The sequence below is a fragment of the Parasteatoda tepidariorum genome, chromosome X1 (assembly GCF_043381705.1).
Source record: "Parasteatoda tepidariorum isolate YZ-2023 chromosome X1, CAS_Ptep_4.0, whole genome shotgun sequence".
Lineage (NCBI taxonomy): Eukaryota > Metazoa > Arthropoda > Arachnida > Araneae > Theridiidae > Parasteatoda > Parasteatoda tepidariorum.
Window position 1 is genome coordinate 48826151 of NC_092214.1, and position 26474 is coordinate 48852624.

Genomic DNA, 26474 nt, shown 5'->3' on the forward strand with positions numbered 1-26474 from the left:
TATATATATATATACAATGGAAAGTCCCACATCTGGAATCGTTGAGACTTAGACAAGTCCGGAAATAGATTTTTCTGGATAATAGGTCTTTAAGGTAAACTAACATAAAAACAACCTTATTCAATAAAAAATAACAAATGGAAGATAATTAAAATCAATTTCAATCAACAACGTATATATTACACGTAGTTTGTCAATTGCTATTTTAGCAACTATTGTTATTGTATTGTTTTTAAAATCTTGATATTTTAATATGCCATTACAACATACTGCAAATTACGAATCACACACTTCAGTTAGTAATAATTTTTCCGACGATTCCACAGTGAATCTGTATGCTCTAATACATTATTTCGTTCAGAAATTTTTGAGTTGCACATTTTGCACTCGATTATTAATGATATATCCACAATCCCGTGTGGATTTACAATTACATTTTGGTCAATTATAGCTACAGATTTTCATTGCTTTTTAATGTTACATTATTATACACGAGAAATTTCGAATTGCACACCTTATTTATTTATTTATTTGATTCACTCAACTAGGGGCGATTTTTGCTATCCACCTGGTTTTGTTATATGCATTTTCAACAGCTTGAAATTTCCACATTTTTGATTTAATATAATATATAATCCTATTATGATGTGTGAATTCTGATTCCCGCTTTTGAAAAATCACTTTAAGGCACACTATAGTCATGACAATTTCCTCAAATCTGCAATCTTTTCAAAATGTGAAATTTTTGCACACTCTGAAATTGAGCGTGTGATTCTAGGCAGTAATAATTCATCCTTTCATGTGAAGAAAAATACATGATTTTTTTGTGATGAAGTGAAATGCCAAATTTTGTTTTCGTGATATCCTATTTTTTCATATTATGGCGGAAATCGAATTAAATCAAACAAAAGTTGGAAAATGGGAGAAAAACATTAGGCGGAGAACTCTCATATCTGCATAATTTTTTAACAGGTCGGAAGTAAAACAAAAAAAATTATTTCAAAAAAGGGAATAGTTTTGTTTAGTTTGATTGTTGGGCGATTCTTTCGTTACGTGTGTTACTTTTACACGACATATTTCAACTTTAACACTTATTATAATAAACTTGTTAGATATTTTTTATGTTTTTCTTAATTTGTTGTTAAATCTATATGTGTTGTAAGTTTACAAAACGAAGATTGAATTCGCAAATTAATTTGATGTTGAAAAAAAAAAATTCTGAAATTTTGTTACGTGTGTTACCCTTTATAATGCTAGATATTTGAAACTTTGAATATATTCATTTAATTCTGTGAAGTATAAAGGCAAAAAATTAAGATATTTTCTTTTATAGAGAGATACAATATCGAAGCTGTGTTTAGTGATTTTTAAAAATTTCTTGCAACAGTAAAAACTTCTTTATTTTGGTGAAATTGGTGCGTTACGTGTGTTAACTGAACGTTACGTATGTTACCCTCTGTGAATATTTCAACTGAGAAGTCATAAATGTTGCACTAAAACATTTATTTATTTTAATTTAGCAGAAGAAAAACAATTTATTCTAGCAAATAAAATAGTTAATGGTCTGGAAAGATGGTTGTAGCCCTTCTTTATACTGGTTTAGAGAGTAAAACATAGCAAATCTTAGGCACATCTATTCCTTCAAAATCATTTCTGTTTGGAAACAAAAATATGCATATTTTCCAATTATTTTATGCAAATATTGCATTTTAAGTTTAGAAGCATGTGCATTTGCGTCAATAATGTTCCCGAGATAGAGCATATGTCGTTTTAATTTCAGTTATAGGTACACTTCTGATCAGGAGGGAACAGAAATTGACTTACTGACTATTTGTGTGCCACAATGTGCATCTATGCATCTTATTCAAGTATCTAACGATACTTATGCATAGATTTTATGCTTTGTATTACCGTTGCCATGTATTGATCTTTTCAATTAATATCTTTATTTCCTTTTGGCTAATATATAATACTGTTGTATTAGGCATGAGTTGATTGATTAGCTTTGCAAACAACACTGGATAGCAAATAAATTTTTTTGCATAACAACACAATGATATAAATAACTTTGCTTTTTGCTTCGCTTTCAAGATTTTGTAATACACACCTATCCCATAGAAGGAACTTCTGCATGTGATATCGTAAAATATTTCCAAATTAATTTCTTTTTCTATATTTTGATTGACAAAATATGAAATAATTCAACCATATATTTATTTTTAAATTCTTAACTTGACTTATTACTATAGAAGGTTTCTGTTAGCTCATCTTCTGAAGTAGAATCGTTTTTAAACAGTCTTAAAATAAAAGTGTAGACATTGTTTCACCTTTGTCTTTGCCTTAGGAAAATATTGTAAAGGACTCTATTTTAAACTCTTTAGGAGAGTATCGTCTAAGACAACAGCTGCTGTGAATAACGGAACTGTGGCTGGATAGCATAATGCTGATTGAAATTCGTTTTGATATTCAAAAGAATATGCCATTGCAAAGTCAACTTGAATTTCCCTGGTTTTAATGCTAGATATGTTTGTTTGGAAAGTATCACCTCGGATTCTTTTAACTCTTACGTATTATTGAAAGTTAGTCCAATTTTCAAGAGTTATTTCAAAACATTCTTCTTGCACATTTGCCATTATATATTTTTTATTGTGAGCTATTGTCATCTTTTTCTCATCGTTACCAAACTACAATAAATGATGGTTAGAAACCTATAACAAGCAATGAGAAATTTTTGTAAGTATCAGAAGCACCCTTCCAACAATTAGATCCAAAATTTCTTTTACTTTATATACATAAATACTTCTACCATCACCATGTATTGTCATAAACTTAATTTTAGCCTTCCAGTTAAAGAATAAAAATTTCATGATATTTGTTTTGATTCTAAGTTTTACAGTAGCAATAAATTTTTTAGTCATAAAGCACTAAATATGGAAAATTAAACAATGTTTAGGATGCAACTGACAAAAATCAGTATAAGCCTCTCTTAGAAACATTGTTAGATAGTTCTTTCGTTTTATTGCCCGTTTTTCCCCGTAATAATCCAGAGAACCAGCTCTTGTTTCAATACAAGCATAGTATAAACAATCTAACTTTTGAAGAAAATCCATTTATTAATAATTAAGTTCATCTGAAATACTTAGTGGTGAACCTTTTACATCATTATCAATCTGTTTTGAAAGTTCAAGTCTAACTTTCATTATTTCCTTATTTTCTTTCCTTTGAAGTGCAGAATCTTATGCTCTTTTCTTTTTTTCTTCATCTTCTTATTCTTTTAAATCCAGATAAGGACACTATTTTAAGCTTATCCATTTTATAATAATCTAGCAAATGCAGTCGAAATATTCTACTTAAACATAAACGTATAACAAATAGAAGTTTGGGAAAACAATTTCCAAAAGTTTCAAAATTATCGTCTTATTATGCTGTTTTTTTATTAATGCTTATACCGACCTGATTTTACAAAAAACCACAATCTTACAATTCCGTATTTGTGGCATTGAAGTTGCGCGGCGGTTATAAAAAATGTCCGAACATGATTTAAATCTTTTATTGAAAATAAATAAATAATTAAAGTGTATAAGTACCTCTAACACACATAACAGTAACGCGCGTAACTTTTCGTTACGTGTGTTACCTTGAATAAAATTAATTATAAAATTTTAACTATTGGCAGTTTTAATTCGAGAATTTTTTCCGTTGCATATCTTGCCTTCTTAATTTATAAAACAAAAAATTTTTAAATTTTCTTTTTTACTAAAGTTTTTACAGAAAAAAATGCAAAATTATGTTACGTGTGTTACTGGGAAATTAGACTATCTTGATTAATCGACTTTCAAACAAGCAAAAAAATTTAGGCCAAATTAAAAAAATACATTAAACAATGATAAAAGAGTAAAATAGTTATATTTATTACTAAAAACTATTTTATTGCTCTTTAATATTTTAAGAACTCCATTGGAATATAACATAACAAAGAAGAGAACTCCTGTTAAAATTCATAGTGTTCCACCTTTTGTTAGAATTCACATAAATATTTTTTGTAATTCAAAAAACTATCTTAACTATTAAAAAATGTACATCTTCTAGATTCCGAAATTGTGTCATTTTTGATTTTACGATAATTTTGAAGATTTAGTCACTCAGGACCACTTTTCGTGGAATCGCCCTGTTACTAAGTGTCTGGAAAAGATACCTTTCTGGAAAATGAATGTCTGGATATGGAACTTGGTACTGCATGTAAGTATGTGTACAAATATACTGAGATGACAAAAGTCATGAAATAGCAATATACAAATATACAGTTGACAGTAGTATCACATACAAAATGTGTATATGGGTAGAACACTGGTAGGACTTACCCGTGTTTAAGATATCAATGTGAAAATTTTTCTGTGCAGTTATGACCATAAGATGAGAATTGACAGACTTTGAATATGGAATTGTAGTGGGAGCTAAATACATGGAACATTTCATTTCGGAAAGTGTGAGGGACTGCAACATTCCCAGATCTACTGTGTCAAAAGTGTGCCGAGAACACCTAATTTCAGGCATAATTTCACATCATGGATGAAGTAGTGGCTAACTGTGTGCACCTAATGACCGAGATCACCAACTAAGTGCAGAACTGTCAGATAAATAATATAGGGCCAATTAACAACAAGCATCAATGTGGTACGTGTCCATTAGAAGAGTGCAGCAAAATTTGGCTGTTATGGAATATGACAGAAGACTGACTCGAGTGTCTTTACTAACAGCACATCCAATGCTTCTCCTGGGCTCATGACCATAATGCTTGAACCCTAGACTGTAAAACCTTAGTTTGGTCAGAGAAGTCACGATTTCAACTGGTTAAAGCATATGGGAGAGTTTGACTGTGGAACGAACACCACAAAGCCATGGTTCCAAGTTGTCAACAAAGCATTGTGGGGGTGGCTTGCTGCACTTCATAGATCTAGAGGAGGTCCGACACAATATTAAGAGGTATCCCAAGGCTTTTGTCACCTCAGCATATGTTTATATATAGAGAGATTTAAAAGATAAGCTAAATCCATTAATTAGAAAGTACTTAATTTCATAAATACAGAGAAGTATCCCCTAAAAGGGGGTAACCATAAGTATCGATACAAAATAATCAAAAATGTGGTCGTCTAAGTTATTTTCGTGTTCCAAATAGTGTAGTTTTAACTATCAGATGACCTACATACATTTGCATAAAAATTTTGTGCCAAGCTTTGCTTTGTCTCTCACATTTATGTGAAGATAAACATTATAAACAATGCTTTAGAGCTTAAACATTCTCTTAAAGAGCAGAGTTTAATCAGTAGAATAGTAAAAAAAAAATTTAAATAGCTAAATCGGCTATTTCTTTTTCAGAATAATGAAATATGAAAATAGAAATTAAACAGTAAGCAATTTAGAAGACTTAAAGAAAAGGTATGCTTATTTTAAAGACTTGTACAACAATATACTTTACAACAACTAACCTGATCATGCTACAAATGTATTCTAAAGATAACGGAAATTCTTCCTTTGACAATGCTTCTAACCCACCATACAATACTTCTAAAAGAGCACTTGAATAAGCAAATATCTTTATTAATCTCAATTCTGATGGATTCTTTATAATTACTTCAGCATCTATAAAAAAATGTGTTTAAAACTAATTGTAACAAATTATTTAATTAGTTCTATCACAAAGTAATATGCTTTTTTACCTTTAGAGTTCAATAAAATATGTTCACACATTTTTGCTATTGATATTTGATTTAGCAGAGATACTAGATCACCATCAGACCAATTTTTAGTAAGTTCAAAATGCTCTTCCTACAAATATTTTAAATAAAAGCAAAATTAATTAAAACTAATATTTCTTAATTATATTTCTATACATTATAATATTAAATACATATTATAATAATTTCTTAATACATTAATATATATATAAATATATATCAAAATAAGTAAACTACAAATTAGTTAACTAAGTTGACTTTACAAATGATGAACACACAACTGAAATTTTATTAAATATGTCTATAATTAAAAGTGATCACAAGATGAAAATTTCCAGACTACAGAAAAAATTATCTTAAATTAAACAAAATAAATTAATTTAAGAACACTAACAAAACTTTGTTGCCCTAATAACCTGTCTATTCAATTTTGTAAAATAATTAAATGGATAATTTAAGTATAACCTATTTAATAAATTTAACTGTTTTCTGTTGAAGCACTTTTTGATGAAGTTACAAGAAGTTTTTGATTACATCATATTCTAAAAAGTGCAACAAAATTAAAAATGCCAAGTATCCAACAACCGCAAGACTCTAAAAAAACTGAACATTAACATAAAAAATTAATATTTAAACCAAATCAGTCAGTTAGGAATCATATAAATTATAAAAAGCCATATATCACAATGTTACTTTCTCAAAATCTAGAAAACAAATTTATATTTTGTCAAATATGATTTTTTTACTTCAAGTGGAAGTGTAACAAGTTTTATAGTTAAAAAATTCTTCGGTCATTTTTAAACTCAACTATTTTTGAGAATTGTATTTACGATTGCTCAAAAATATGTTTTGCATGAAATGATCATTGGATAAATGAATAAGTAATTCATTTATCCAATTCAATAAACAGTTTATAAATGAATTCAAAATAAGTTTTACTTTCACATTCAGTTTCAGAGAAACAGTAAAAATGAGAGTGTTCAACAGTAATAGGAAAATATTATAAAGAGATTTAGTAAATAAGTCTATTTGTGTTCATATTTTTTTAAAATCACACATCATGATTCATGCATATATGCATAAGAATACATTAGAAATTTATCAAATACAGCACTGTTTTATAAGCTTGGTTAGAGATAAAATTTATAAACTATACTATCTTTATACATGCATACATAAAAATGCATGTATAGAAATACAGTACAGAACCCGTTTATCCGGAAATCAGAAAACCGGAAAACCAAAAAACCGGAACGAAATTGGATAAATTTTCCCGCCATTTTTTAAACAAAAAATTTTTTTCCTCATAAGATTTTAGGATTTTTCTTTCTTTTTTGAAAGATGTTCACCTTACCATCATTTTGGAAATAATCANTTTCTTAAGTTGCATTTGTGCCATTCATTCCCTTTTGGCGTAATTCGTTTGAAAATCACGAATTTTTTTTATAAAATGTTTAATTTTTATAGAACTCTATATTGATTTATCCTACAAGGATGTTATCCGGAATAGCGATGGTCCCGATCGTTCCGGATAATCGGTTCCCTACTGTATATTGATTCTGAACTTAGGAGTTATTTTACAAAAGCAAAAATAAAAAGCTGGTTATAAATTTAAGTTATCAGTTATTTAATGCATAGTTTTTTATGCAACGAAGATAAATATTTATTAACCAAGGAATATATGATTCAAAGGTAATAGATGATTTTACCTCGAAAAAGTGGGAGTTTTTAATTTCTGTTCACTAATATTTTATGGGGTGGTAAACAGGATTACACATTGGGGATCTAAATTATTTCCAGAAAATATGTTTTCCAAGAAAAATGGAGAGAATATCATTTTTTTTATGGTTTAAGATAGAAAATTTCCTACCAACTCTATACCTGCTATCGGTCAGAAGGGAAATAAAATAAAGAATTATGAGTATGGGAATAATGACTATAACACTGGAATGATGTCTCCTCTCATTACTTCAGCAGTGGTAACTAGAAAATTTACAGAGGCTTGAAATTTATAGAAAAATTCTTTTATGGGATTTAGTAATATATATAAAAAAAATTCTTTCATCCCTTGAGAGGAAAACTATCCCACTCTCCCCAACAGTCCATTTTCATTACTAAACCTTCTCTGAAAATCATAATTTTAAAAAAGTAATAATATTTCTTTATCTTTTGTAAATTTTTCACTTAATATGTACTTCCAACAACACTCATATGAGTTTTCCCACACCCTCATCAATTCATTCTCAACTCCTGAGTAGAGAGTTAACCCCTTAACCCCCACACATTTCAAATAACCATAATTTTCTTAAAAACTTTCCTATAACCAAGATGTTTAGTCTCTCTCTTTTAATCTGCGTGTAAATCAAGAAAGTTTTTTTCCCCAATTTTATACTTATTCTAAGCAACAAAAATGGTCCTCCCTTCCTCAACTGTCTCACACCCTAAAATCAAAATTTTAAGAGCATTTTTCACTTAATATTTAAGATCTTTTTTGTTAATTTTTAACTAATTAAAATTTAGAATATGAATCTTAATATTCTGATGCAAATGAAAAGTTTATATGAAGCAAAAATAATAATCTAACAAAGTGAAATTGGAAAAAATCATTTAATCAGCATATTTGGTACAAAGTTGGTTGACTTTTCTAATAATTATATCAATGTTTTTTAAGGGTGAAATGTATTTTTCAGTTCAATATGAATGATGTTATTCTGAAGTTTTGTTTTTTGTAAAAAAAAATGCTAGGTTTCTAACAAAAAATAAAATTATAGCCTCTGGGTTGCTATATTCAAGTTTTAAGACCTAATCATTGCTAAGCAATGAAACTATAAACTAGTTAAATTCTGTATGCGGTATGTCAAGTTAATTTAGATTATAAACTTTTATTTTAACCATTACTATCTATAGTATTCCAAATTTTTAATAAAAAAGTAATAATATAAACAAGTGTATAACAAAAAGAGGAGAGACTTTAAGGCATATACACACATTTTACTTGACCATTGATTTTTCATACAATGAATGTTAAGGACAGGAATGATAGATGCTTTACAAAATGAACATGTGAAAATGAAATTAAGATTTTAGGTATATTTATTATCTTTCTTTCTTTATCTGTGGAAGAGTTCAACTTGACTCTCCTTGAAAAATTAACAGCAGATATAGAGATAAATATTATAACCAACCTAGTATATCATGCACATTATTATTATGCGAAAATGGTAATTTTTATACTAAACTTAGAAAATAAAACTTTTGTTTCAATTTTTTTTTTTTACTTTGTTAGATTGTTATTTTTAGATCGATAACAATATGATATCGACATAGTTGGAAGAACAAAGCGCTCAGTCATTGACGCTTTTGTAGCGCTTGAGAGTGCGGCGAAGGAGATGGGACTAGTTATAAATGCAGACAAAACCAAGTTTTTGATCGCAACAAATAAAACTCCTGATCGATCTCCTCTGGAGATAATGACTTACTCTTTTGAAACTGTTAACCAGTTCAAGTACCTAGGAACCTTGATCTCTAGCCACAACAACCTGAAAATCGAAATAAATAACAGAATTTCCATGGCTAACAGAAGTTTCTACGGCCTCAGAAACCAACTGAAATCCAAGTTCATCAGTGTGAAGACAAAGTTAAACATCTACAAAACTTTAATCAGGCCTATAGCTACGTATGGAAGTGAGTGCTGGACCCTAAGCAAAATAGAGGAGGAAAAACTGCTAATTTTTGAAAGAAAAATTTTGAGGAAAATCTTTGGATCTCTTCAAGAGAATAACGTATGGAGAATTCTTTACAACCACGAAATTTACAAAAAATATGACAAATTCGGTGGGACCGACATTGTGAGAACTATTAAAGCATCACGCATTAGGTGGCTGGGCCACCTCTTCAGAAATTCTGATGCCGTCCCTGCCAAAAAAGTGACTTTTTCCACAATTGAAGGGACGAGACGTAGGGGACGACCACCTACAAGATGGATAGACGACGTGGAAAAGGACCTCAAGCTGTTGGGAGTCAACCGATGGCGGGCCGTCGCACCGGACAGGGCCAGATGGAGGAAAATCTGCGAGTCAGCCTTGGCCTGTGAAAGGCTGTTGCGCTTATGAAGAAGAAGAAGATTGTTATTTTTGTTTTATGTTTTCATTTGTATCAAAATGTTAAGAGTCAAAATTTAACTTTTAATTGCTTGAAAATTATTAAAAAAAAACTTAATATTAGATAAAAAAAATGACCTTAAATTTGATTTTATGGGAAAAGAAACTTGGGGGGGGGACTACATTTTTGCTTAGAACAAGCATAAAATAACTGAGGAAAAAACATACATCTCTTACTTTATTTACACACAAATTAAAAAAAAGAGAGACTGAAAATCTTATTTCAGGAAAGTTTTCAACAAAGTTATGGTTATTTGAAAGGTGGGGGTTAAGGGGTAAACCTTTTCCTCAGGAGACGGGAAAACTAACAAGAGTGTTATCAGAAGTCTAAATTGAGGCGAAAACAGGAAAAAAATTAAAAATGGAAATAACTGGTTTTGGTGGAGATGTAGGAAAAATTATGAATATTGAGGGGGTGGGGAGTTCTCCCTGCAGGGGAGAAAATAAATTTTACTAATTATTACTAGATCCCACAAGAGAATTTTTTTTTATAAATTTTTAACCTCAATAAATTTTTCACCACTGAAGTAGTGAGAAAGATATCATTCCAATGCTATAGTCATATTTCTTTAATTTATTAAGTTATGAGCACATTGTAGGCATAGAATTGGTTGGGAATTTTTGCTAGTTTTCAAATATGCCATAAGAAATTTTTTTTACGTTAAACCACAAAAATATTTTTAAAAAATCTTGATTTTTCCATTTTTTTTTAAGGAAAATATATTTCTCAGAAAAACTTTTGGTTGCAAAATGTAAATTCTTGCTAAGCACCCCAAAAAGCATAAATATACAAAAAAATAAAAACTGCCAATTTTTCCAGGTATCTTTCATTTTTCAGCACTTTCGTCTTAACTAATATGTTCATGCAAAAAAATTAACAAAAATCTTGAAAACAATAAATATATAATGATGAAAATTATAGTATGCTACTTAAATCTATGACTATTTTATTAGACCAGAATTACATACTTCCTCTCCATCAGAGTCTAATACAGTGAATGCTACATCAATGCAATCTACTGAAGCAGCTCTCTCTTTCAAGTCTTTCAAGAAAAAATCTCGATCACTAGAGCAAAAAATGTCAAATTCAAATAAATGAAATCTTTCAATCAATATATATATTTAAAAAATAATTTCAAAAAACCATTAAGAGTCCATTTTATATTAATTGCAATTAAAAGTTTTCTAAAATAAATAGTTTTTTGATAAAATAAAAAAATTCCAAAATATTAAGTCTCATTAATTTAATCATCATAATATTAAGTCTCATTATTTCAATAAATTTAAAAGACAATAAATACACCTAAGTAAACAACAAATTTGAATCCCATTTTAAATTTACAACAAAACCTTGATAATTTAAATTACGAGCAATCTACATTAGATAATCAAAATTTTTGAATTAGAGAAGGTTAACTTTTTTGTTTCGATTATCCACTTCAATATTATTAGGTATTCAAGATAATCAGTTATAACATAAAATTTCCTTTTAACAAAAATTAATGTCATGACAGTTAAACTAAACTACTAATGCATAAGGAGATGAAAAAAGAAAAATTATAACTTTCATAGTCCGTCAGTATCTTTGGCAACAAGATTTTATTTGTTCTCACAGAAAATGGACATTCCTAGGAATCAGCTCATTAAATAGTAAATCATGCAGAACAAACCTAGAATAATTCAGAGTCTACATACAGTTGTGCAATGTAGCTAACTTGTCTTTATTCATCAAACATAATGATGCACTTATGGAATTTTTTATCATAACTAAAAATTCTTACTTTGCAATGTGAGGCACAATATTGGCATTGGCAGAAGCGGAATTTCTTTAAAAGACATAAAGTGTTTTGCTTTTTTTTTACTATCTGGAGTAATTTTTTAAACTATTTAGAATACTTTCATTGAATATGGGAGAAGCTGGAGTCTTCAGAAGCTTGAGCATCACAGCTTATATAAAAGCAAATTAAAGAGGAAAAAAACCAAATATTATATTAAAAATACACAAGAGTCAATTTTCAGGTTAAAAAAATAGACTTTAAAATTAAGAGAGATTTACTTGCTGTTTATTCAAAGAGGGAAGCAGAGAAAAAACTCAATAAAATTTCTGTAAAACTGCATTTTAGGTTCCATTCAGGGGCACTAAAAATTCAGGTTTTCTCCAAAAAAAATTTTTCTCAAATTAGCCAGCTTATTTCTTTTGTCATAGAAAAAAAAGATTAAATTAGATATTTTCCAATTTCATCACCAAAATCTGAATACTGCAAAAATTCCAATAAGTATTTGCAATTAAATAGTATAGCTTTTCTATTTAAGTTAATTTAGCAACATAAAAAAATAAGACTTTGAGAGAAGAATTTAATTTCTCTTTTGACTACCTAGCCATTTTAAGATTTATTACTCTTTGTTCTGAAAATAAAATCCCATTGAACTCAACTTACTAGTCCGGATTGACATCATCAACATCACTTCAGAATAAACAAAAATAAATCAAATGCTAACGAGAACTATCTGAATTCTGATGCCAGCATGTAACTTTTTAAGTTTGTTGTTCATTTGTATTTCATGGGGGAAAATGGAATTAATAAAAAACATTCTTTTGCAACTGTCACTTTTGTTTTTCCTTTTGAATTGCTGTTTTTAGATATTTCACTTTCAATTTTTATTTTTGTATTTACAGTAGGGAACCAATTATCCGGAATGATCGGGACCATCGCTATTCCGGATAACTGATTTTTCCGGTTTTCTGCATCGCTACAAAAAGCCGTTTTTTTAATTGTTAAACCAAACTGAAAAAAAAATTTTTTTGGATATAATCTTAAAATGAAGAAAAAACGATGAAATACACTAATGATTATTTCCAAAATGATGGTAAGGTAAACATCTTTCAAAAAAGAAAGGAAAATCCCAAAATCTTATGAGGAGAAAAAAAAAAATTTTTTTTTAAAAAATGGCGGGAAAATTTATCGAATTTCTTTCCGGTTTTTTGGTTTTCCGGTTTTCTGATTTCCGGATAACGGGTTCTGTACTGTATATGTTTTGTAGGTGCAGTTTTAAGATAGTTAACTAATCCAGTCAACCCATCGTACTTTAGCTTTAGAAAATGTTACAAATAATCTCGGCCTACATTCAAAGTATATTGTAATTCAATCCAATTACTAATTTTGCAATAGATATGAAAAAATTTATAAAATAAAGGTTAAATTTTAAAATAATGACTAACATTAAAGAGAGGGATCTATTGAAAAGTTGTATTCATAAATTAAAAATTTGTATTAAAAAATAAAGAGAATATATAAAGACAGGGATTGATTGAAAAAAGAATAAGAATATTTATTTGTAACATTTTTGAATATTAAAAGAAGTAATAACTTATGGAGGAGAATGAGTAATTGAATTTTATCATTTTTTATATAGTGTTATTGTTATATATTATAAACCATAATATAGAAAAATATAATTTTTTATAATATTTTTTATTTAGTAGATAGTTTATATACCTTAAATATGAATAATAATGAGAAAGAATTGCAATTTGTTACAGAAATTTAATATTATACCATAATACGAACAATGTGATATATTTCATACTTTCTAATCAATTGAAAGTTCAAGTAGTTTTTTTTAGTCAATTTAAGTAAAAGTTTAGCACAAACTGAAAACTGAATCCTTTAGCTCAAAAACTAATTTCAAGATAACAACTGAAGTATTTCTTCAGCAGAACTACCAGATAAAAAGACAGATCATTATAAACTAATCAGCAATGTTATGCAACATATTTCTAAGAATATTTTTACAAAAATGCCAGGATTGCCACAAAATATTAAAAATAGAGAAAAAAATTTTTTGTTTCAATTGATATTTGTTTTCATAGAATAGAAGAAAGAGTACCGTAAACCGGGGCGAGTCTACCCATTTTAGTTTTATTTAATTTTCACTATTTTAAATTGCAAATAAATTTTTTTTACCGACGGAGGACTTAGTTCAGATGGCGCTGTAGTAGAGTGATCCGTTTTTATTTATTTGGTGTCTTTTTAACCCACCTGTTCAAACGTCTTTTGAGAGATTTGTATTGAAAATCAGCAAACTTTTAGTTGGTGCTCCGTAAGTATATTATTATTATTACTATTTTCACTTTGGTTAAGTGATAAACTTATCTAAGACTAAGATTACATTAATTTTATATGAAAAAAAAAAAAAAAGAATGTAAGTTTTGCTGTTGTAAACAAAAAGCCAGAATTCGCGGGGCGAGTCTACCCATTCGTATTTAGTTTTAATAAAGCATAATAATATAATTTAGAACTTTGTTTATATTAAAATTAAGTCATTTTAAATGAATTTGAGTATATTATTTTAATTCTGCATTGATAAATTTATCATTAATAAGAAAATTTATAGGTTAAATATAAATGTAAATATAAAATATGTTTATTTTACCTATTTTTTCAATTTTTATATTACAAAATTAACTTTTTTTATTTAATGCAAGTTAAATAAATTATTATTTATAAATTATTATTACCTCCCAAAAGAATGGGAAAAGGATTTTTCATGATTCCCAATGTTTGAATTTCGATTTTGTTAATAATCTTTAATTATTATTATTTATTAATTATTTAATTGTAAATTTATATTAATTTTAATTTATTTTTATCAACAATAATCAGAAAAAAATGTTATTTTATAATGTTAATGATTATAAAAACAAAACTGTGATCAAAATGTGATAATCGATCAAATACTCAATTTGTGTTATTTTATGAATAAAAAAATGGAATATATAATAAAGTTATGAATTTTACTTCATAAATATCCTATATAGTAACTAAAATAACAATTTAATAGTAAAATTTGATTATTTACAATGTTAACATTCATTTTAGTAGAATGGGTAGACTCGCCCCATACGAGAGATTTGTCAGCAGTTCTATAAAAATATACAGTAACAGCGTAACTGTTAATATTTTCTAAAATCGATTTCACAGCTTTAATGAGGTTTACAAAAGTTTGACCACTTGAAAGTTGACAAACTGAAAAAATGGGTAGACTCGCCCCGGTTTACGGTATTTAAAATTCTGACAAAACAAGAACAACAAAAGAGAAAAAGATAAATAGAATTGTTTAAAGAAGGAAAGGTAAGCCCTTAATAGTTTTCCCATATGACTAACTCACAAAGAAGTTCAAGTTACTTTTAAATACTTTTTTGGCAGTTTATTAAAAAAAAATTCTGGTCAACCTTATTAAGATTTTAGAATGGCATTTAGTATGAACATTAAACAAATTTAATTTATTTCATAGAAAGGTTACAACGATTACATTCTCTTTTATTACTTAGAATAAATTTGGTTATTGATAACAGTGTTTACTTGACAAGACAACTTGACAGGTTTTACTATAACTCTTAGAAAGAATAGATGACTAACTAGCAAAATAAGGAAACATTTTGTATCTTCTATGCATGTGCAGATAAAACTTATTTCATTTGAAAACTTCCATCTCCTCTCCTATTTTTAAAAATACATTAGTACTGATTAATGAATTAGAAATGTAGTCTAACCACAAAATGACATAGGGTCTCATTGATTATTTTTGTCAAACAAAACAAAATTAGAAAATAAATTACCATCAAATCCCATTCTATTCAAAGTTCTTTCTTGATATAAAATATAAACTGTTTTTAAAATCAATTACGGATTTCAGTTTTTTCTGAAAACACTGAAATTGCTCAATTTCAAATATCCAAATGAAAGACATTTTTTGATTCTAATAATAGTTTAATAAAAATTAATAGAGTTAGTTTTAGAAAAAAAAGTTTAAAACATAATTCAGTTAATTTACATAAATGTAACCAAATAAATTTAAAAAAAAAAATAGGTACTCCCAACATTTTTTCTTACTTTCGAACCACGAAAAATTATTCTCTTTTAGAAAATGTCCGCATAATAATAAGTAAATACAATTAGAAATTAAATAATGACATTCTCTACAAATTCTCTGAGTTAGTTCTAAAATTTTAAGAGAATAATAAAATATGAATTAGAGTTTACTCACATAGCAGGTTGCAAAATTAAACGCAAAACTAACAGCAAGTAATAGAGACAATGACAACTAATATTATCTTTAAAACGATTAGTGCAGCTTGTAGACCAAGACAGCTGAATGAATTCTGATGCCCATTTTTCTATGCCATAAGGACATCTTATGACATGATTCAGTAAAAATATGTTATCTGCCATATTTCCCTTTTGAAGCAGAATGGAAACCTATTGAAAAAAGAAAGTGTTATAAAACTAACGATTCAAATATCAAGGAAAATTAATAAATAGATCAATAATATTTGAATTACATTTTTGAATTACACAAAAAATAAAAACCACAGTACCAGATATTTTATCCATTTTCGGCTAACTTCTAAGAATTGTTTATCATGAGATGCCTGGCGTTGGAAAGCAAAAATTGTAGTAACACATCTCTTAAGCAATTGTAGCTTTTCAAGTCCAGATGGTGAAACTTCAGTGACTAGGGAAAAATATACATTTCTAAAATAATAAATTGCAGATTTCTTCAACAGAAATAAAAAAAAAAGACTACTTATAAACTAAAAGCATAAGAAAGATAACTTTAACTAAAATATGGCGACAAATTTTCAATACCAACCAAACTCTTTAACCCAGCATCTTTTGTAAAGATTTTAAATTTTAAGAGAAATTTAAGTTTCTATTAGATTCTTGATTCGGCTTCTATACATTGCATTTATAAATTATATAAAAGTAAATTTTTAATTAGAGATTACTTAAATGAAATTTCTATTAAGGAGCCAAAAGTTTTAGATTTTAATCATTGAATTACAATCCAAAATAACAGACTTGAACGGAAAGAACATTAAGTTTTCAGTCAAATTTGATTCATTGTTGCAACAAAATTGTTTCACATTTGTTCCACCAAACACTAAGAATTGTGAGTAGATAGGAAATAAAAATGGTATTTGAAGGGCTAGTTTTAGGATTCAGTACACAGAAGTGCTAGAACTTTAAATTTTTTTCATGATGAGCTTGGTTGCAATATAATTTAGTGACTAAACCTTGACTAAAATCATAACACTGAACTAAGTTCAGTCTATTCAGTGTTAAGTTGTACTTAGAAAACTTGATTTACTGAAAGAACCAAGAATAATAGAACTAGTTTTTTTTGTTCAAGTTAAGCTCCAGTGATATACAAAAACAAAGGTGTGGTAGTTGGATACATTGATCCAAGATACCCAATTGGTTCAAAAATGATGAAAAAATGCATATTTAACATGGGAAAAATCCATTTAGATAGCAAGCTTTTTTCAATTTGAAATGCTAGAACTGCTTCCAAAAATATCAAATCCTTTCAGATTGCTAACTTATGTGGCTCTGGTTTGGTGAAAGTTTAAAATAATCAAGCATTCAGCACTTGTGAGATACAGTCAGTTACCAGATTTCCCAAAATGGAGAATACCAAAGCAAGTGAAAACAACAAAAAAATTTACAAATGTGAAGAACCAATGTGATGATTGATTCTCTGGTCAGAAGGTAGGTGCAATAATGATGAAAGATACATGGAGAGCTCATCTCTATTTATGATCACCCCGATCTTGCACCTAGTGACTTTCATCCTTTCAAGTACCTGAAGTTCTTTTGTGTTGACAATCAGTTTTGGAACAGCCATGAAATTAGATCTGTTGTTACCTAATGTTTGCATTCAATAGCAGCAACTTTCTTTGATGAGAGCATTCAGATATTCATGTCCCCATACAATGTTGTTACCAATGTGAAGAAATAGTTTGACTATGGGACTTTATTAGTTAATAAAAGTTTGTCCCAAACTATATATTTTTTTTTGCTTAGCTGGACTTACTTTCTGTGTTGTGTTTCCCTCATAAATAATATTTGCTATCTTCTGAGTCAGATAGTTGTTTTTGTTTACATGATGTCACTGAGTAATTCAGGATGTGAGTTTCTCCTTATATTTATCATTTAAGTGATATCTGATTTGAGGTACATGGCATGAAATATTAATTGTTTTCTTTTGTGATTACATACATTATTTATTTATTTGTGATATTCATTATATATGGAGGAATCATGTTAAGATAATGATAAGCCAAAAGTTTTCAACAAATGAATTTTCTTAGCATAGGTTAGAAAACAGTATAACAAGCAGCCACCATAAAACCAGTTCAATTATTTGTTATATCACAAGTTTCACCTCAAAGGTTATCGTTATTATAGCAAGAAAAACTGAGATTATTTATTATTCAGCATATGATAGTCTAAGTTTCATAAGTTGTGAAATAAAACTAATTCAATAATAGATTACAAGCCCAAAAATATTTTGAACCTATCAAAAATGCACCAAAATAAACAAAACTATATAGTGTAAAGTTATCTCTTCATATACATCAATAACTACTAAGGCATATTTCTAGTATTTCAAATGGAGTCGAATTTGACATTTGTATTCCTTTTTATTATTCGATTATGTTCAATATTTTTTAACAGAAAATATTTCTTTAAACTTCTTATAATGAAATTTGTTTTAACATATAGATTTTTATTTTATTTTATAAATTGAATTAATACTGATGCAAATAATTCATAAGTATGATATTTTCATATTACAGACAAGCATAGGGAGGAAGCATTCTTTTCCAAGCATTACTAAAAAAACATTGAGATAATGTTTATTTGCATGTTAATTGTAGCTGTAGAGTAATATAAGCACATTGCCAGTATTCAGTTATTCTTTTATTAATAAGTTGTAACATTTATGAAATCAAAAGGGATATTTCTGAATTTATTAAAAACATTAACAGTAAAAAAAAGTTTTATGAATTTACCGCATAAAAAAAATTTATTGCAATACTGCTTTAAAAAATGCTAATATAAACCTTGGTTTTGCTACTAGTTTTTTAGCACTAGCAAACTCTGTGACAGATTTTAAAAAATAAAACCATGCTCTGATTCAGAGTAATATATTTTTTTTACTAATATATACTTTTATTTTCAACTAAACATTACTGCAATCTATGAAATAAAAAAGTTATTTATTTTAGATTTTTTTAAACAATGTTTCATATTAAGTATTAAGTTAGAAACGGAAGAATTTAATAAAAATATTATTACAAATGTAAGATTAATACATTTTTTTTAATTCCTTAAATTTCAGTAGAAAATTTTATTTGTTTAATTCATTAAACAAATTCATTAAATTTAGTAACTATTTGATCAAATGCTTTAAAAAACTTTTCTTGTTTCTTCCTACTTTTAAGTTTATAAACGATAAGAAAAAGTGATTTTCTTTATAGATTCCAATAATTAAATCTGCTTCAAAAAAGAATCAGGGTTGGCAGGTTTTTGACATGTGACAGTTTTTGACGGTTTAAACCATGGTTTAAACCGTCACGTCAAAAACCTCACTGTCAAAAATGTCGAAAATGTCAAAAACCTATATTCATATGTGAAATTTAATTAATACATAAAATTTATATATTTTTTATAAAGGATAGTGTTTCTAAATATGTTCTAGAAAAAATAAATTTAAAATTTTGAAGAAACACTTATATTTTGAATAGTAACCAAAATCTTGTACTTTTGAAAGCTCACATCTTTTGTAATATTATGTATTCATTTTCATGTGTTATTGAAAATCTGCAGTGATATTATTAAGAAATTTATTTATAACCAAATTTAGTGTATAGTATAGATTATACTAAAAATTAGACATTTTTAAAGATAAACATTAGCAGTTTTGTACATTAGACATCTTTTAAAGAAAAATCTTTTTAATATTCTTTTAAATCTTCTTAATAATCTTTTTAACATAAGACAATACAAATTTAAGTGCTTTCTGTTAAATACACAGAGTAGTTAGTGTCGATTTACAGTATATTCAGCCTATTCATTTACTATGCTGAAAATTTAGTTTATCCAAATACTTGTGAATTTCATTTTGCTGAATACGATATAGTTTTGTTGAATATCTAAATATTCAGCTGTTGAATAATTACTTCTTGCTTTCAAGATATGCATTATTTGTATTCTTAATACAAGTGGAGAAAAAAAAATTAAGAGATAAAAATTGTTTTAAAATGATAAGAGTAATAATTATAAATAAATATAATAAACAATATGAATTATATTTATCATTATTCACAAATATAACTACTTTTAAATTCAAATTAACATACTAGATAATAAAGATATTCGGTATAACAAAAATAAATTTTAATAATTAATTTAATTTAAATAAATTTAAATAATGCAAATTAGGGTCTAGAAGTGCAAATCTTAAGAATGGTACAATGCTATCAGAATTGCGTCACATAAACCAAAGTAATATCCTTTTATTCATCTTATATTATAAGTTATTTTAGCCAAACTGTATTAACAAAATAACAAAAATTTAATACCTGAAATATATACTGATATTATATACTTAGCATGAAAATCATAAAAAGCAGTGTTATTTAAACTTACGCACAACTATAAATATTTTATATTAACCAAAATAGTAATAATTTGATTACAATATGTTCTACAGTCATGATTTTGTTTCATTCTCCGCATCACAAATTTTGCAACTAATCATACTACAGCAATACCAAAAAAAAGATGCTTCTTTTTCATCCTTTTTAGCAGTATCATGTCCTAGTCTAAACCTTTTTCTTGTTGATCTACCCTCATCTGGCACATCATATGTTTTTAGAATAGCAGCCAGAATTTTGTGGTTATCTTCATTTTGAGCATATTCTTTTTCTGCTTGGGCATTCATTTATTTCTTATTTTTCCATAATTGTCTTATTTTTTCAAAATTAATTTAATTTAAAAAAAAAAATTTTATACACTTGTATCAAATTTGTATTTATACAACATAGCTTGTAAGTTCCTTATAAATATTAGTTATGTGTTCTTCATATGTTAAAAAGGCATAGTAATAAACTTTTAATTTTCTTAAGTATCAAAAAAAAAATTTTTTTTTCAAAATATAAATATTTAAACAATTTTTGTGCAAAATTTTTCTGCACATGCATTTGAATATAAATTTCGGAGATTTTAAATCTGTTATTTTACCTTAATTTTAATTAAAAAATATTTTAAAACCTGCTGATTACCTATAGTATAATTAAATTTCAATATAATGCATGGCAACTGTTGGTAGTTTTGTAGTTTATATATTTTCTTGGCAAACTTCAGTTTTTGATGGTTTAAACCAGTATTATACCCTTGTCATGTCAAAAACCACTTTTTGACGTCAAAAGCCCAACCCTGAAAAAAATGCTTGATCAAATGTTTAATTTTTAAGACACTGTTAACATTGTGGTAGTTTTAATCAAGCAAAACATGCTCAAAAAATACTTTTTGTGAAAAATTAAAATGAATTTTAAAAATGTAATGAAATTAATAGTTTTTTAATTATAATTATCAGTCATTACTTCAAAACAGTAAAAAGAAGAAAAAAAGATTTTATGAAATTTAAACAACCAATTAGAAATTACTCTTCCTCTAAGAGCTTCATAATTTAGTGTTACAGTCACATAAATTTTAATTTATAAAAATAAGTTATAACAGTAATCTAATTTAAACATTTCCGCAAATAAACATATCTCTTTGTAAAAGCTGAATAGCAATAAAACAAATATATATATTTACTTACCAGAGCTTGTGACAACCAAATTTTGTGTTACATTATAAAGATATTGTTCAATACGTAGCTTTGCCAGCTGTTCAGCATATAAATAAAATGCATCTGAAAGAACATATTCTGCTAAACTTTTTGTTTTCTCAATCACATTGGCAAATATTTCTTTTTCTAGTAATTTAACTTCATACACATATTTTGCTTCAACTTGATAACCATCCTTACATCGACCCTGTACAGAAAAACATTACAGAAATATTAAGAACAAGTAACAAAAAGCATGTTTAAAAACGACTAGAATTATCAAATCTAAAGGTATTCCTAATAAATGAAATTTTTTAAAACATACAAAAACAGGAGAATTTTTGACTGGAAAAAATCCAGTAGTTTGTTGGAAAATCTGGTAGAGTTGGCATATATTAATAGGCACACTAGTCGTTTCAAGAATAAAAACACATACTTATTTTAAATAAAAGCATTTACTATAATATAGCAGTTACTATTTCCAAAGTTAACAAATATTTTAATGATGAATATTCACATGCATTCAGAGCTGTCAGAGATAGTAACTTAAAAACACGATAGAAAAAGCAAAAACAGTATTCTCAACAATATTGTTAAGCATTAAAATGGATGAGATGGTATTATAATAGACAGAAATTTTCATAATATAAAAAACTTACAATGAAAATCACTTATTTTAATAAAAATAAAGATATTATTAAATGACTGAATTTAACTGATAAGTATTAGATAAATATATTTAAAAATATCAGACAATTTTCACATAAATAGTAAGTTGACTGCTTCTGATATCAAAATGATTTTGAAATACAATTTATGTTTTTACATTACTTGTAAAATTATCTAAGAATAGTTTAGCTTTTTATACTTTTAATAAAGTTTGGTAGAAATTAATACCCTCAATACAGGAGTAAGAAGTTCTTAAGAAATTCCTATCAATATTATTTTAAAATTTTACATCAGTTTTTATTAGCAATGTCATAAACAAGATACTTTTAAAGCATTTAACGATGTTTTATTAAAAATGTTTTACCTTCTCTGAAATTTTGTGTTCTTGAAGAGACCACACTGATTCTCTTTTCCTTTTCAATTGAGAATTTAAACATTTAATTTTGGAACGTATTTCAAGAGAATATTTTCTAGACTGTTGATATACATGAATCAACTCATACAAAGGATCATTCTCTACTCCATAAGTTTGCTAAAATAAAAAAAAATATAGCTAATACTTGCTAAAATAATATAATTAGAGATATAAATTACAATAGATTATAAAATAGAAGAAAAAGTACCAGACTCTAATATCTTTAAAGATATTCCCCTTCTGTTTGTTTTTTAATAAAAACATGAAAAAAAAATTTGTAAACCACTTTGATAACAAAAAATATAGCAGATCAAAGCCTAGTTGTGGCACAAGTATTAATGAATACTATTTCATAATTGACATTGGTGCTTTTTGTTCAAAAAAATTTGTTCATGAAAATAAAATTTAATCTTATAGAAAATGTTTTAAATACACATTTTTTAATGAAAACATCTTCAGGAATGTCAACATAATTTTTTTTAAAAAAAATTACGAATGGAGAGTTTCTACCAAGTTATGCTACTATGTGAAACAAATATTATTGCATTACGAACACTGTGATAAATAACAATAAATTTTGTAAAATTCATAAAATTTTATACTAAGTTCTTTTATACATTTTTTAAAGTTACTTGCAATAGTCAAAAGAATTGAAGTCTCTGGACTACAACACACTTTCTTAAAACTCAACTTTAAATCTGTTGTAAAAAATAGATTAATTAAAAAATATGTATTTTCATGTCATATTATGTAGTTGATTAATAGTATCGCTGGACTAATCCCCACACAGTTAAAATTGTTAGCATGGTAACTTAGTACTGATATCCTATTAATGAATACAGAATAATTAATTGTCTTACATAGTCTGGAGTAACGGAAAAAGGTTAGAATTAATAAGTAAAATATATAATGAGGCATACATTTTTATAGTTTATGACAGGATTGAAAAACAAAAAACAGATTTTTTTCCAAACCAGGTTTTTTAGGTTTAAACCAGCTTTTCTTTTAAGCAATATGTATAAACCTTTCAATTCAAATCAACTAATCCATTCCAAAATATTTTATAGCATATAAGTATTTTACTTAACCAATAATAAATGTTTTCAATAAACAATTAAATAATATTAACTTTTGTTCCTTAATATAAGGATAAAATAGAAAAAGAACCGAATATTTTAAACATGTTCTTATACTACCTTACTCCACTTAACATGCAAATAAACACTCAACATTTAAACTTTAGTAATATATGTAAAAGAGTGGTTCCACCTATTGCTTGTCTGTAATGTAAAAATGCTATGCTTCAATACTAATTAATTAAATATTGTATGATGCATATGAAATATACATATTTTTTTATTCTGCATAATCAATACAACTTTTATTATAGGGCAATATATTTATATATTAATAATAATAATTTGAAAAGAATAGAATAATAAAAAGGAACAAAAATGACACAGATTGTATGCATAGTAAAAGTTCAGTTTTAGTACTAATGATTTGATAATAAATAAAGGATAAACTGCTTCTTTTTAACAAAATAAAGCTTTAAGTTTAATAATAACTGAGTTTGTAGTTGTCCTGAAATTTACTAGTTGATACTGATTATTCTTTTAATGCAACAGTACTAACTAAATCTTCTAATTAATAATCTCAAACTGTTATGAGTTGCTTGGAGCTTTATTAATAGAGTTTTATTTGAAAAATTATTTAAACAAATTATGAAGAAACTTTGGAATTAAAAATATGATAGTAAGTAAACTGGTACACATATAATGTACTAAACAATGTCCTGGCCTTTTCTATAGCCCACCACACAGCCTTCTATTTAATTTTTAACTTATGCAGCATTAAATTAAATGAAATACAATGTAAATATTGAAATTAATTCTGAATATTTTTGTGCTAGAATTGATTTTTAATACAAAAAATGTATTTTGAAAATATTACAAAAATGAATAAAATCATAATAAAATACAAATTTGTTTACACTGATAATAGAAAAAAAATTCTTAACATGAACCGAAAAATAAAATATAAAACTTAGACAAGTACTTCATTTCCATTTTAATTTTGATTGTAACGAGCATAGTTTGTCTTTAATAAGATAGAAAAAAGTTTTTCTAACTTTTACTTTAACTCGTACAATAATTACATTATTAAACTAATTTTAAAAGTAATCAGAAAATGAAATTGGTGATGCTAAATTAAAAATTAAGCCTTTTTAAGAAATTTTCATATCAATTTATTTTTAGATAATTTTGCAGGAAAGATACGATATGGAAACATTTAAAAAACACATATTTATGTATGTATGTTTAAAGAAATGCAGATTTCTATTAAATTTAAAAGGGAAAAATATTTATGAGAAAATTTAATAATTTTTCACTTTCCTTTATTTAAACTATTACTAAAACTATTTATATGAACAATAAAAAATGTAAACTTTTAAGAGAAATTTTACAGAAAAAAAGTTTTTTTTAAACCAGCTAATCCTAGTTTATAACTAAAATTTTTTATTTAAAAAATAAAGATAAATTATTAAAAACTTACGTTTATAAATTCTTGATATTTTTCGAGGACTTCAGATTCCAAATATCTTAAATATTCTTCTTTAAAAATAGTTACTTGTTTTTGTAAAAAAATGATGTTTTCCAACTTCTCTCTGTGCAAAATACTTTTTAAATTAGGGTACATATTTTCAGTGGTAGCAACTGAAATTTGATTTTTCTCATTATCATGCAATGATAATTTATTTAAGGGCACTTTAGACAGTTTTTTATTGCACTCATTGGATATATTGCTCACAATTTTAGAATCATATAACTGATTTTCTTTTTTCAAGTTTTTAACACAATTTAAGGAATCAGAAATACACTTTTTCTGTTCATAATTTTTCGTATCAAATTTGTTTTCAATATTTATATCTAAACTCTCATCATCACTAGTCAAGACAATTGGTTTCAAAGAAATTTCTCCTTCATTCAATTTAGTCCTTTCAGTATCTTCAGTACTTTCATTTTCAATTTCAAGATGTTCATTTTTAAAGGCTGCAGATGAAAGAGATTTTAAATCTTCTTCATTATGGAAAGAATCTACACCACTTCTTTCAATTGCAAGATGTTCCCTTTTGTTAAAATCTTCAGTTCCAAGAGATTTCAAAACTTCTTTTGGCTAAAATGCATAACATATGTATGTGTGTCTATATATATATATATATATATATAGCCAGAACATTGTAATTTTCCCCACGAGGGTAACCAATCTAAAAATCTGCCGTTACTTGCTAGTGTGTATATTTTAGAAAATATAGACAACTTTTTAATTAATATTCAAAGTAGTTTGTTCATTTTAAAAAATCTTCTCTATTTTCTTAGAATGTGTTTTTTTCCCTATAATTATCCAATCAATATTTCCTCCTTGTAATATATTTTTGTACAAATCTGGCAACAAAAAAATATTATTAAATTGTTATGTTATTATTTTCTTTATTATTTTTTGAACTACCATATAATGATCTATACTAAAACTAAAAAAGAAACACTATTTTTTTTAAAAAAATTAATAAAATTTAAATTTAGATTTTTGCAATTTTAAGGATAAATAAATTTTGAGTTTGCTCCAGCTTATATGTACTATTCTCATTTTATTCCAATTTTTATGTTCATTTTATAAGTCCGAAAGAGTATATGTTCTAATTTTTTTTTTAAATAAATTTAAATTTTTGCAATCTTAGATAAATAAATTTTGAGTTTTCTCCAGATTATATGTACTATTCTCATTTTATTCCCATTTTTATGTTTATTT

General features: G+C 26.5%; 1 protein-coding gene across 1 annotated transcript in view; it reads right to left on the reverse strand.

The window, feature by feature from the left end:
• LOC107456645 (ectopic P-granules autophagy protein 5) overlaps nt 1–26474 on the reverse strand; it is a 172244-nt gene that overhangs the window by 130967 nt on the left and 14803 nt on the right. The window contains exons 4-11 of the mRNA XM_071187258.1: nt 25221–25841; nt 22614–22781; nt 21572–21788; nt 16275–16411; nt 15944–16155; nt 10865–10961; nt 5718–5826; nt 5487–5640 (exon numbers count right to left, since the gene is read on the reverse strand). Of these exons, the coding sequence (XP_071043359.1) occupies nt 5487–5640; nt 5718–5826; nt 10865–10961; nt 15944–16155; nt 16275–16411; nt 21572–21788; nt 22614–22781; nt 25221–25841 (1715 nt within the window). The remainder of the gene's footprint in view (nt 1–5486; nt 5641–5717; nt 5827–10864; nt 10962–15943; nt 16156–16274; nt 16412–21571; nt 21789–22613; nt 22782–25220; nt 25842–26474) is intronic.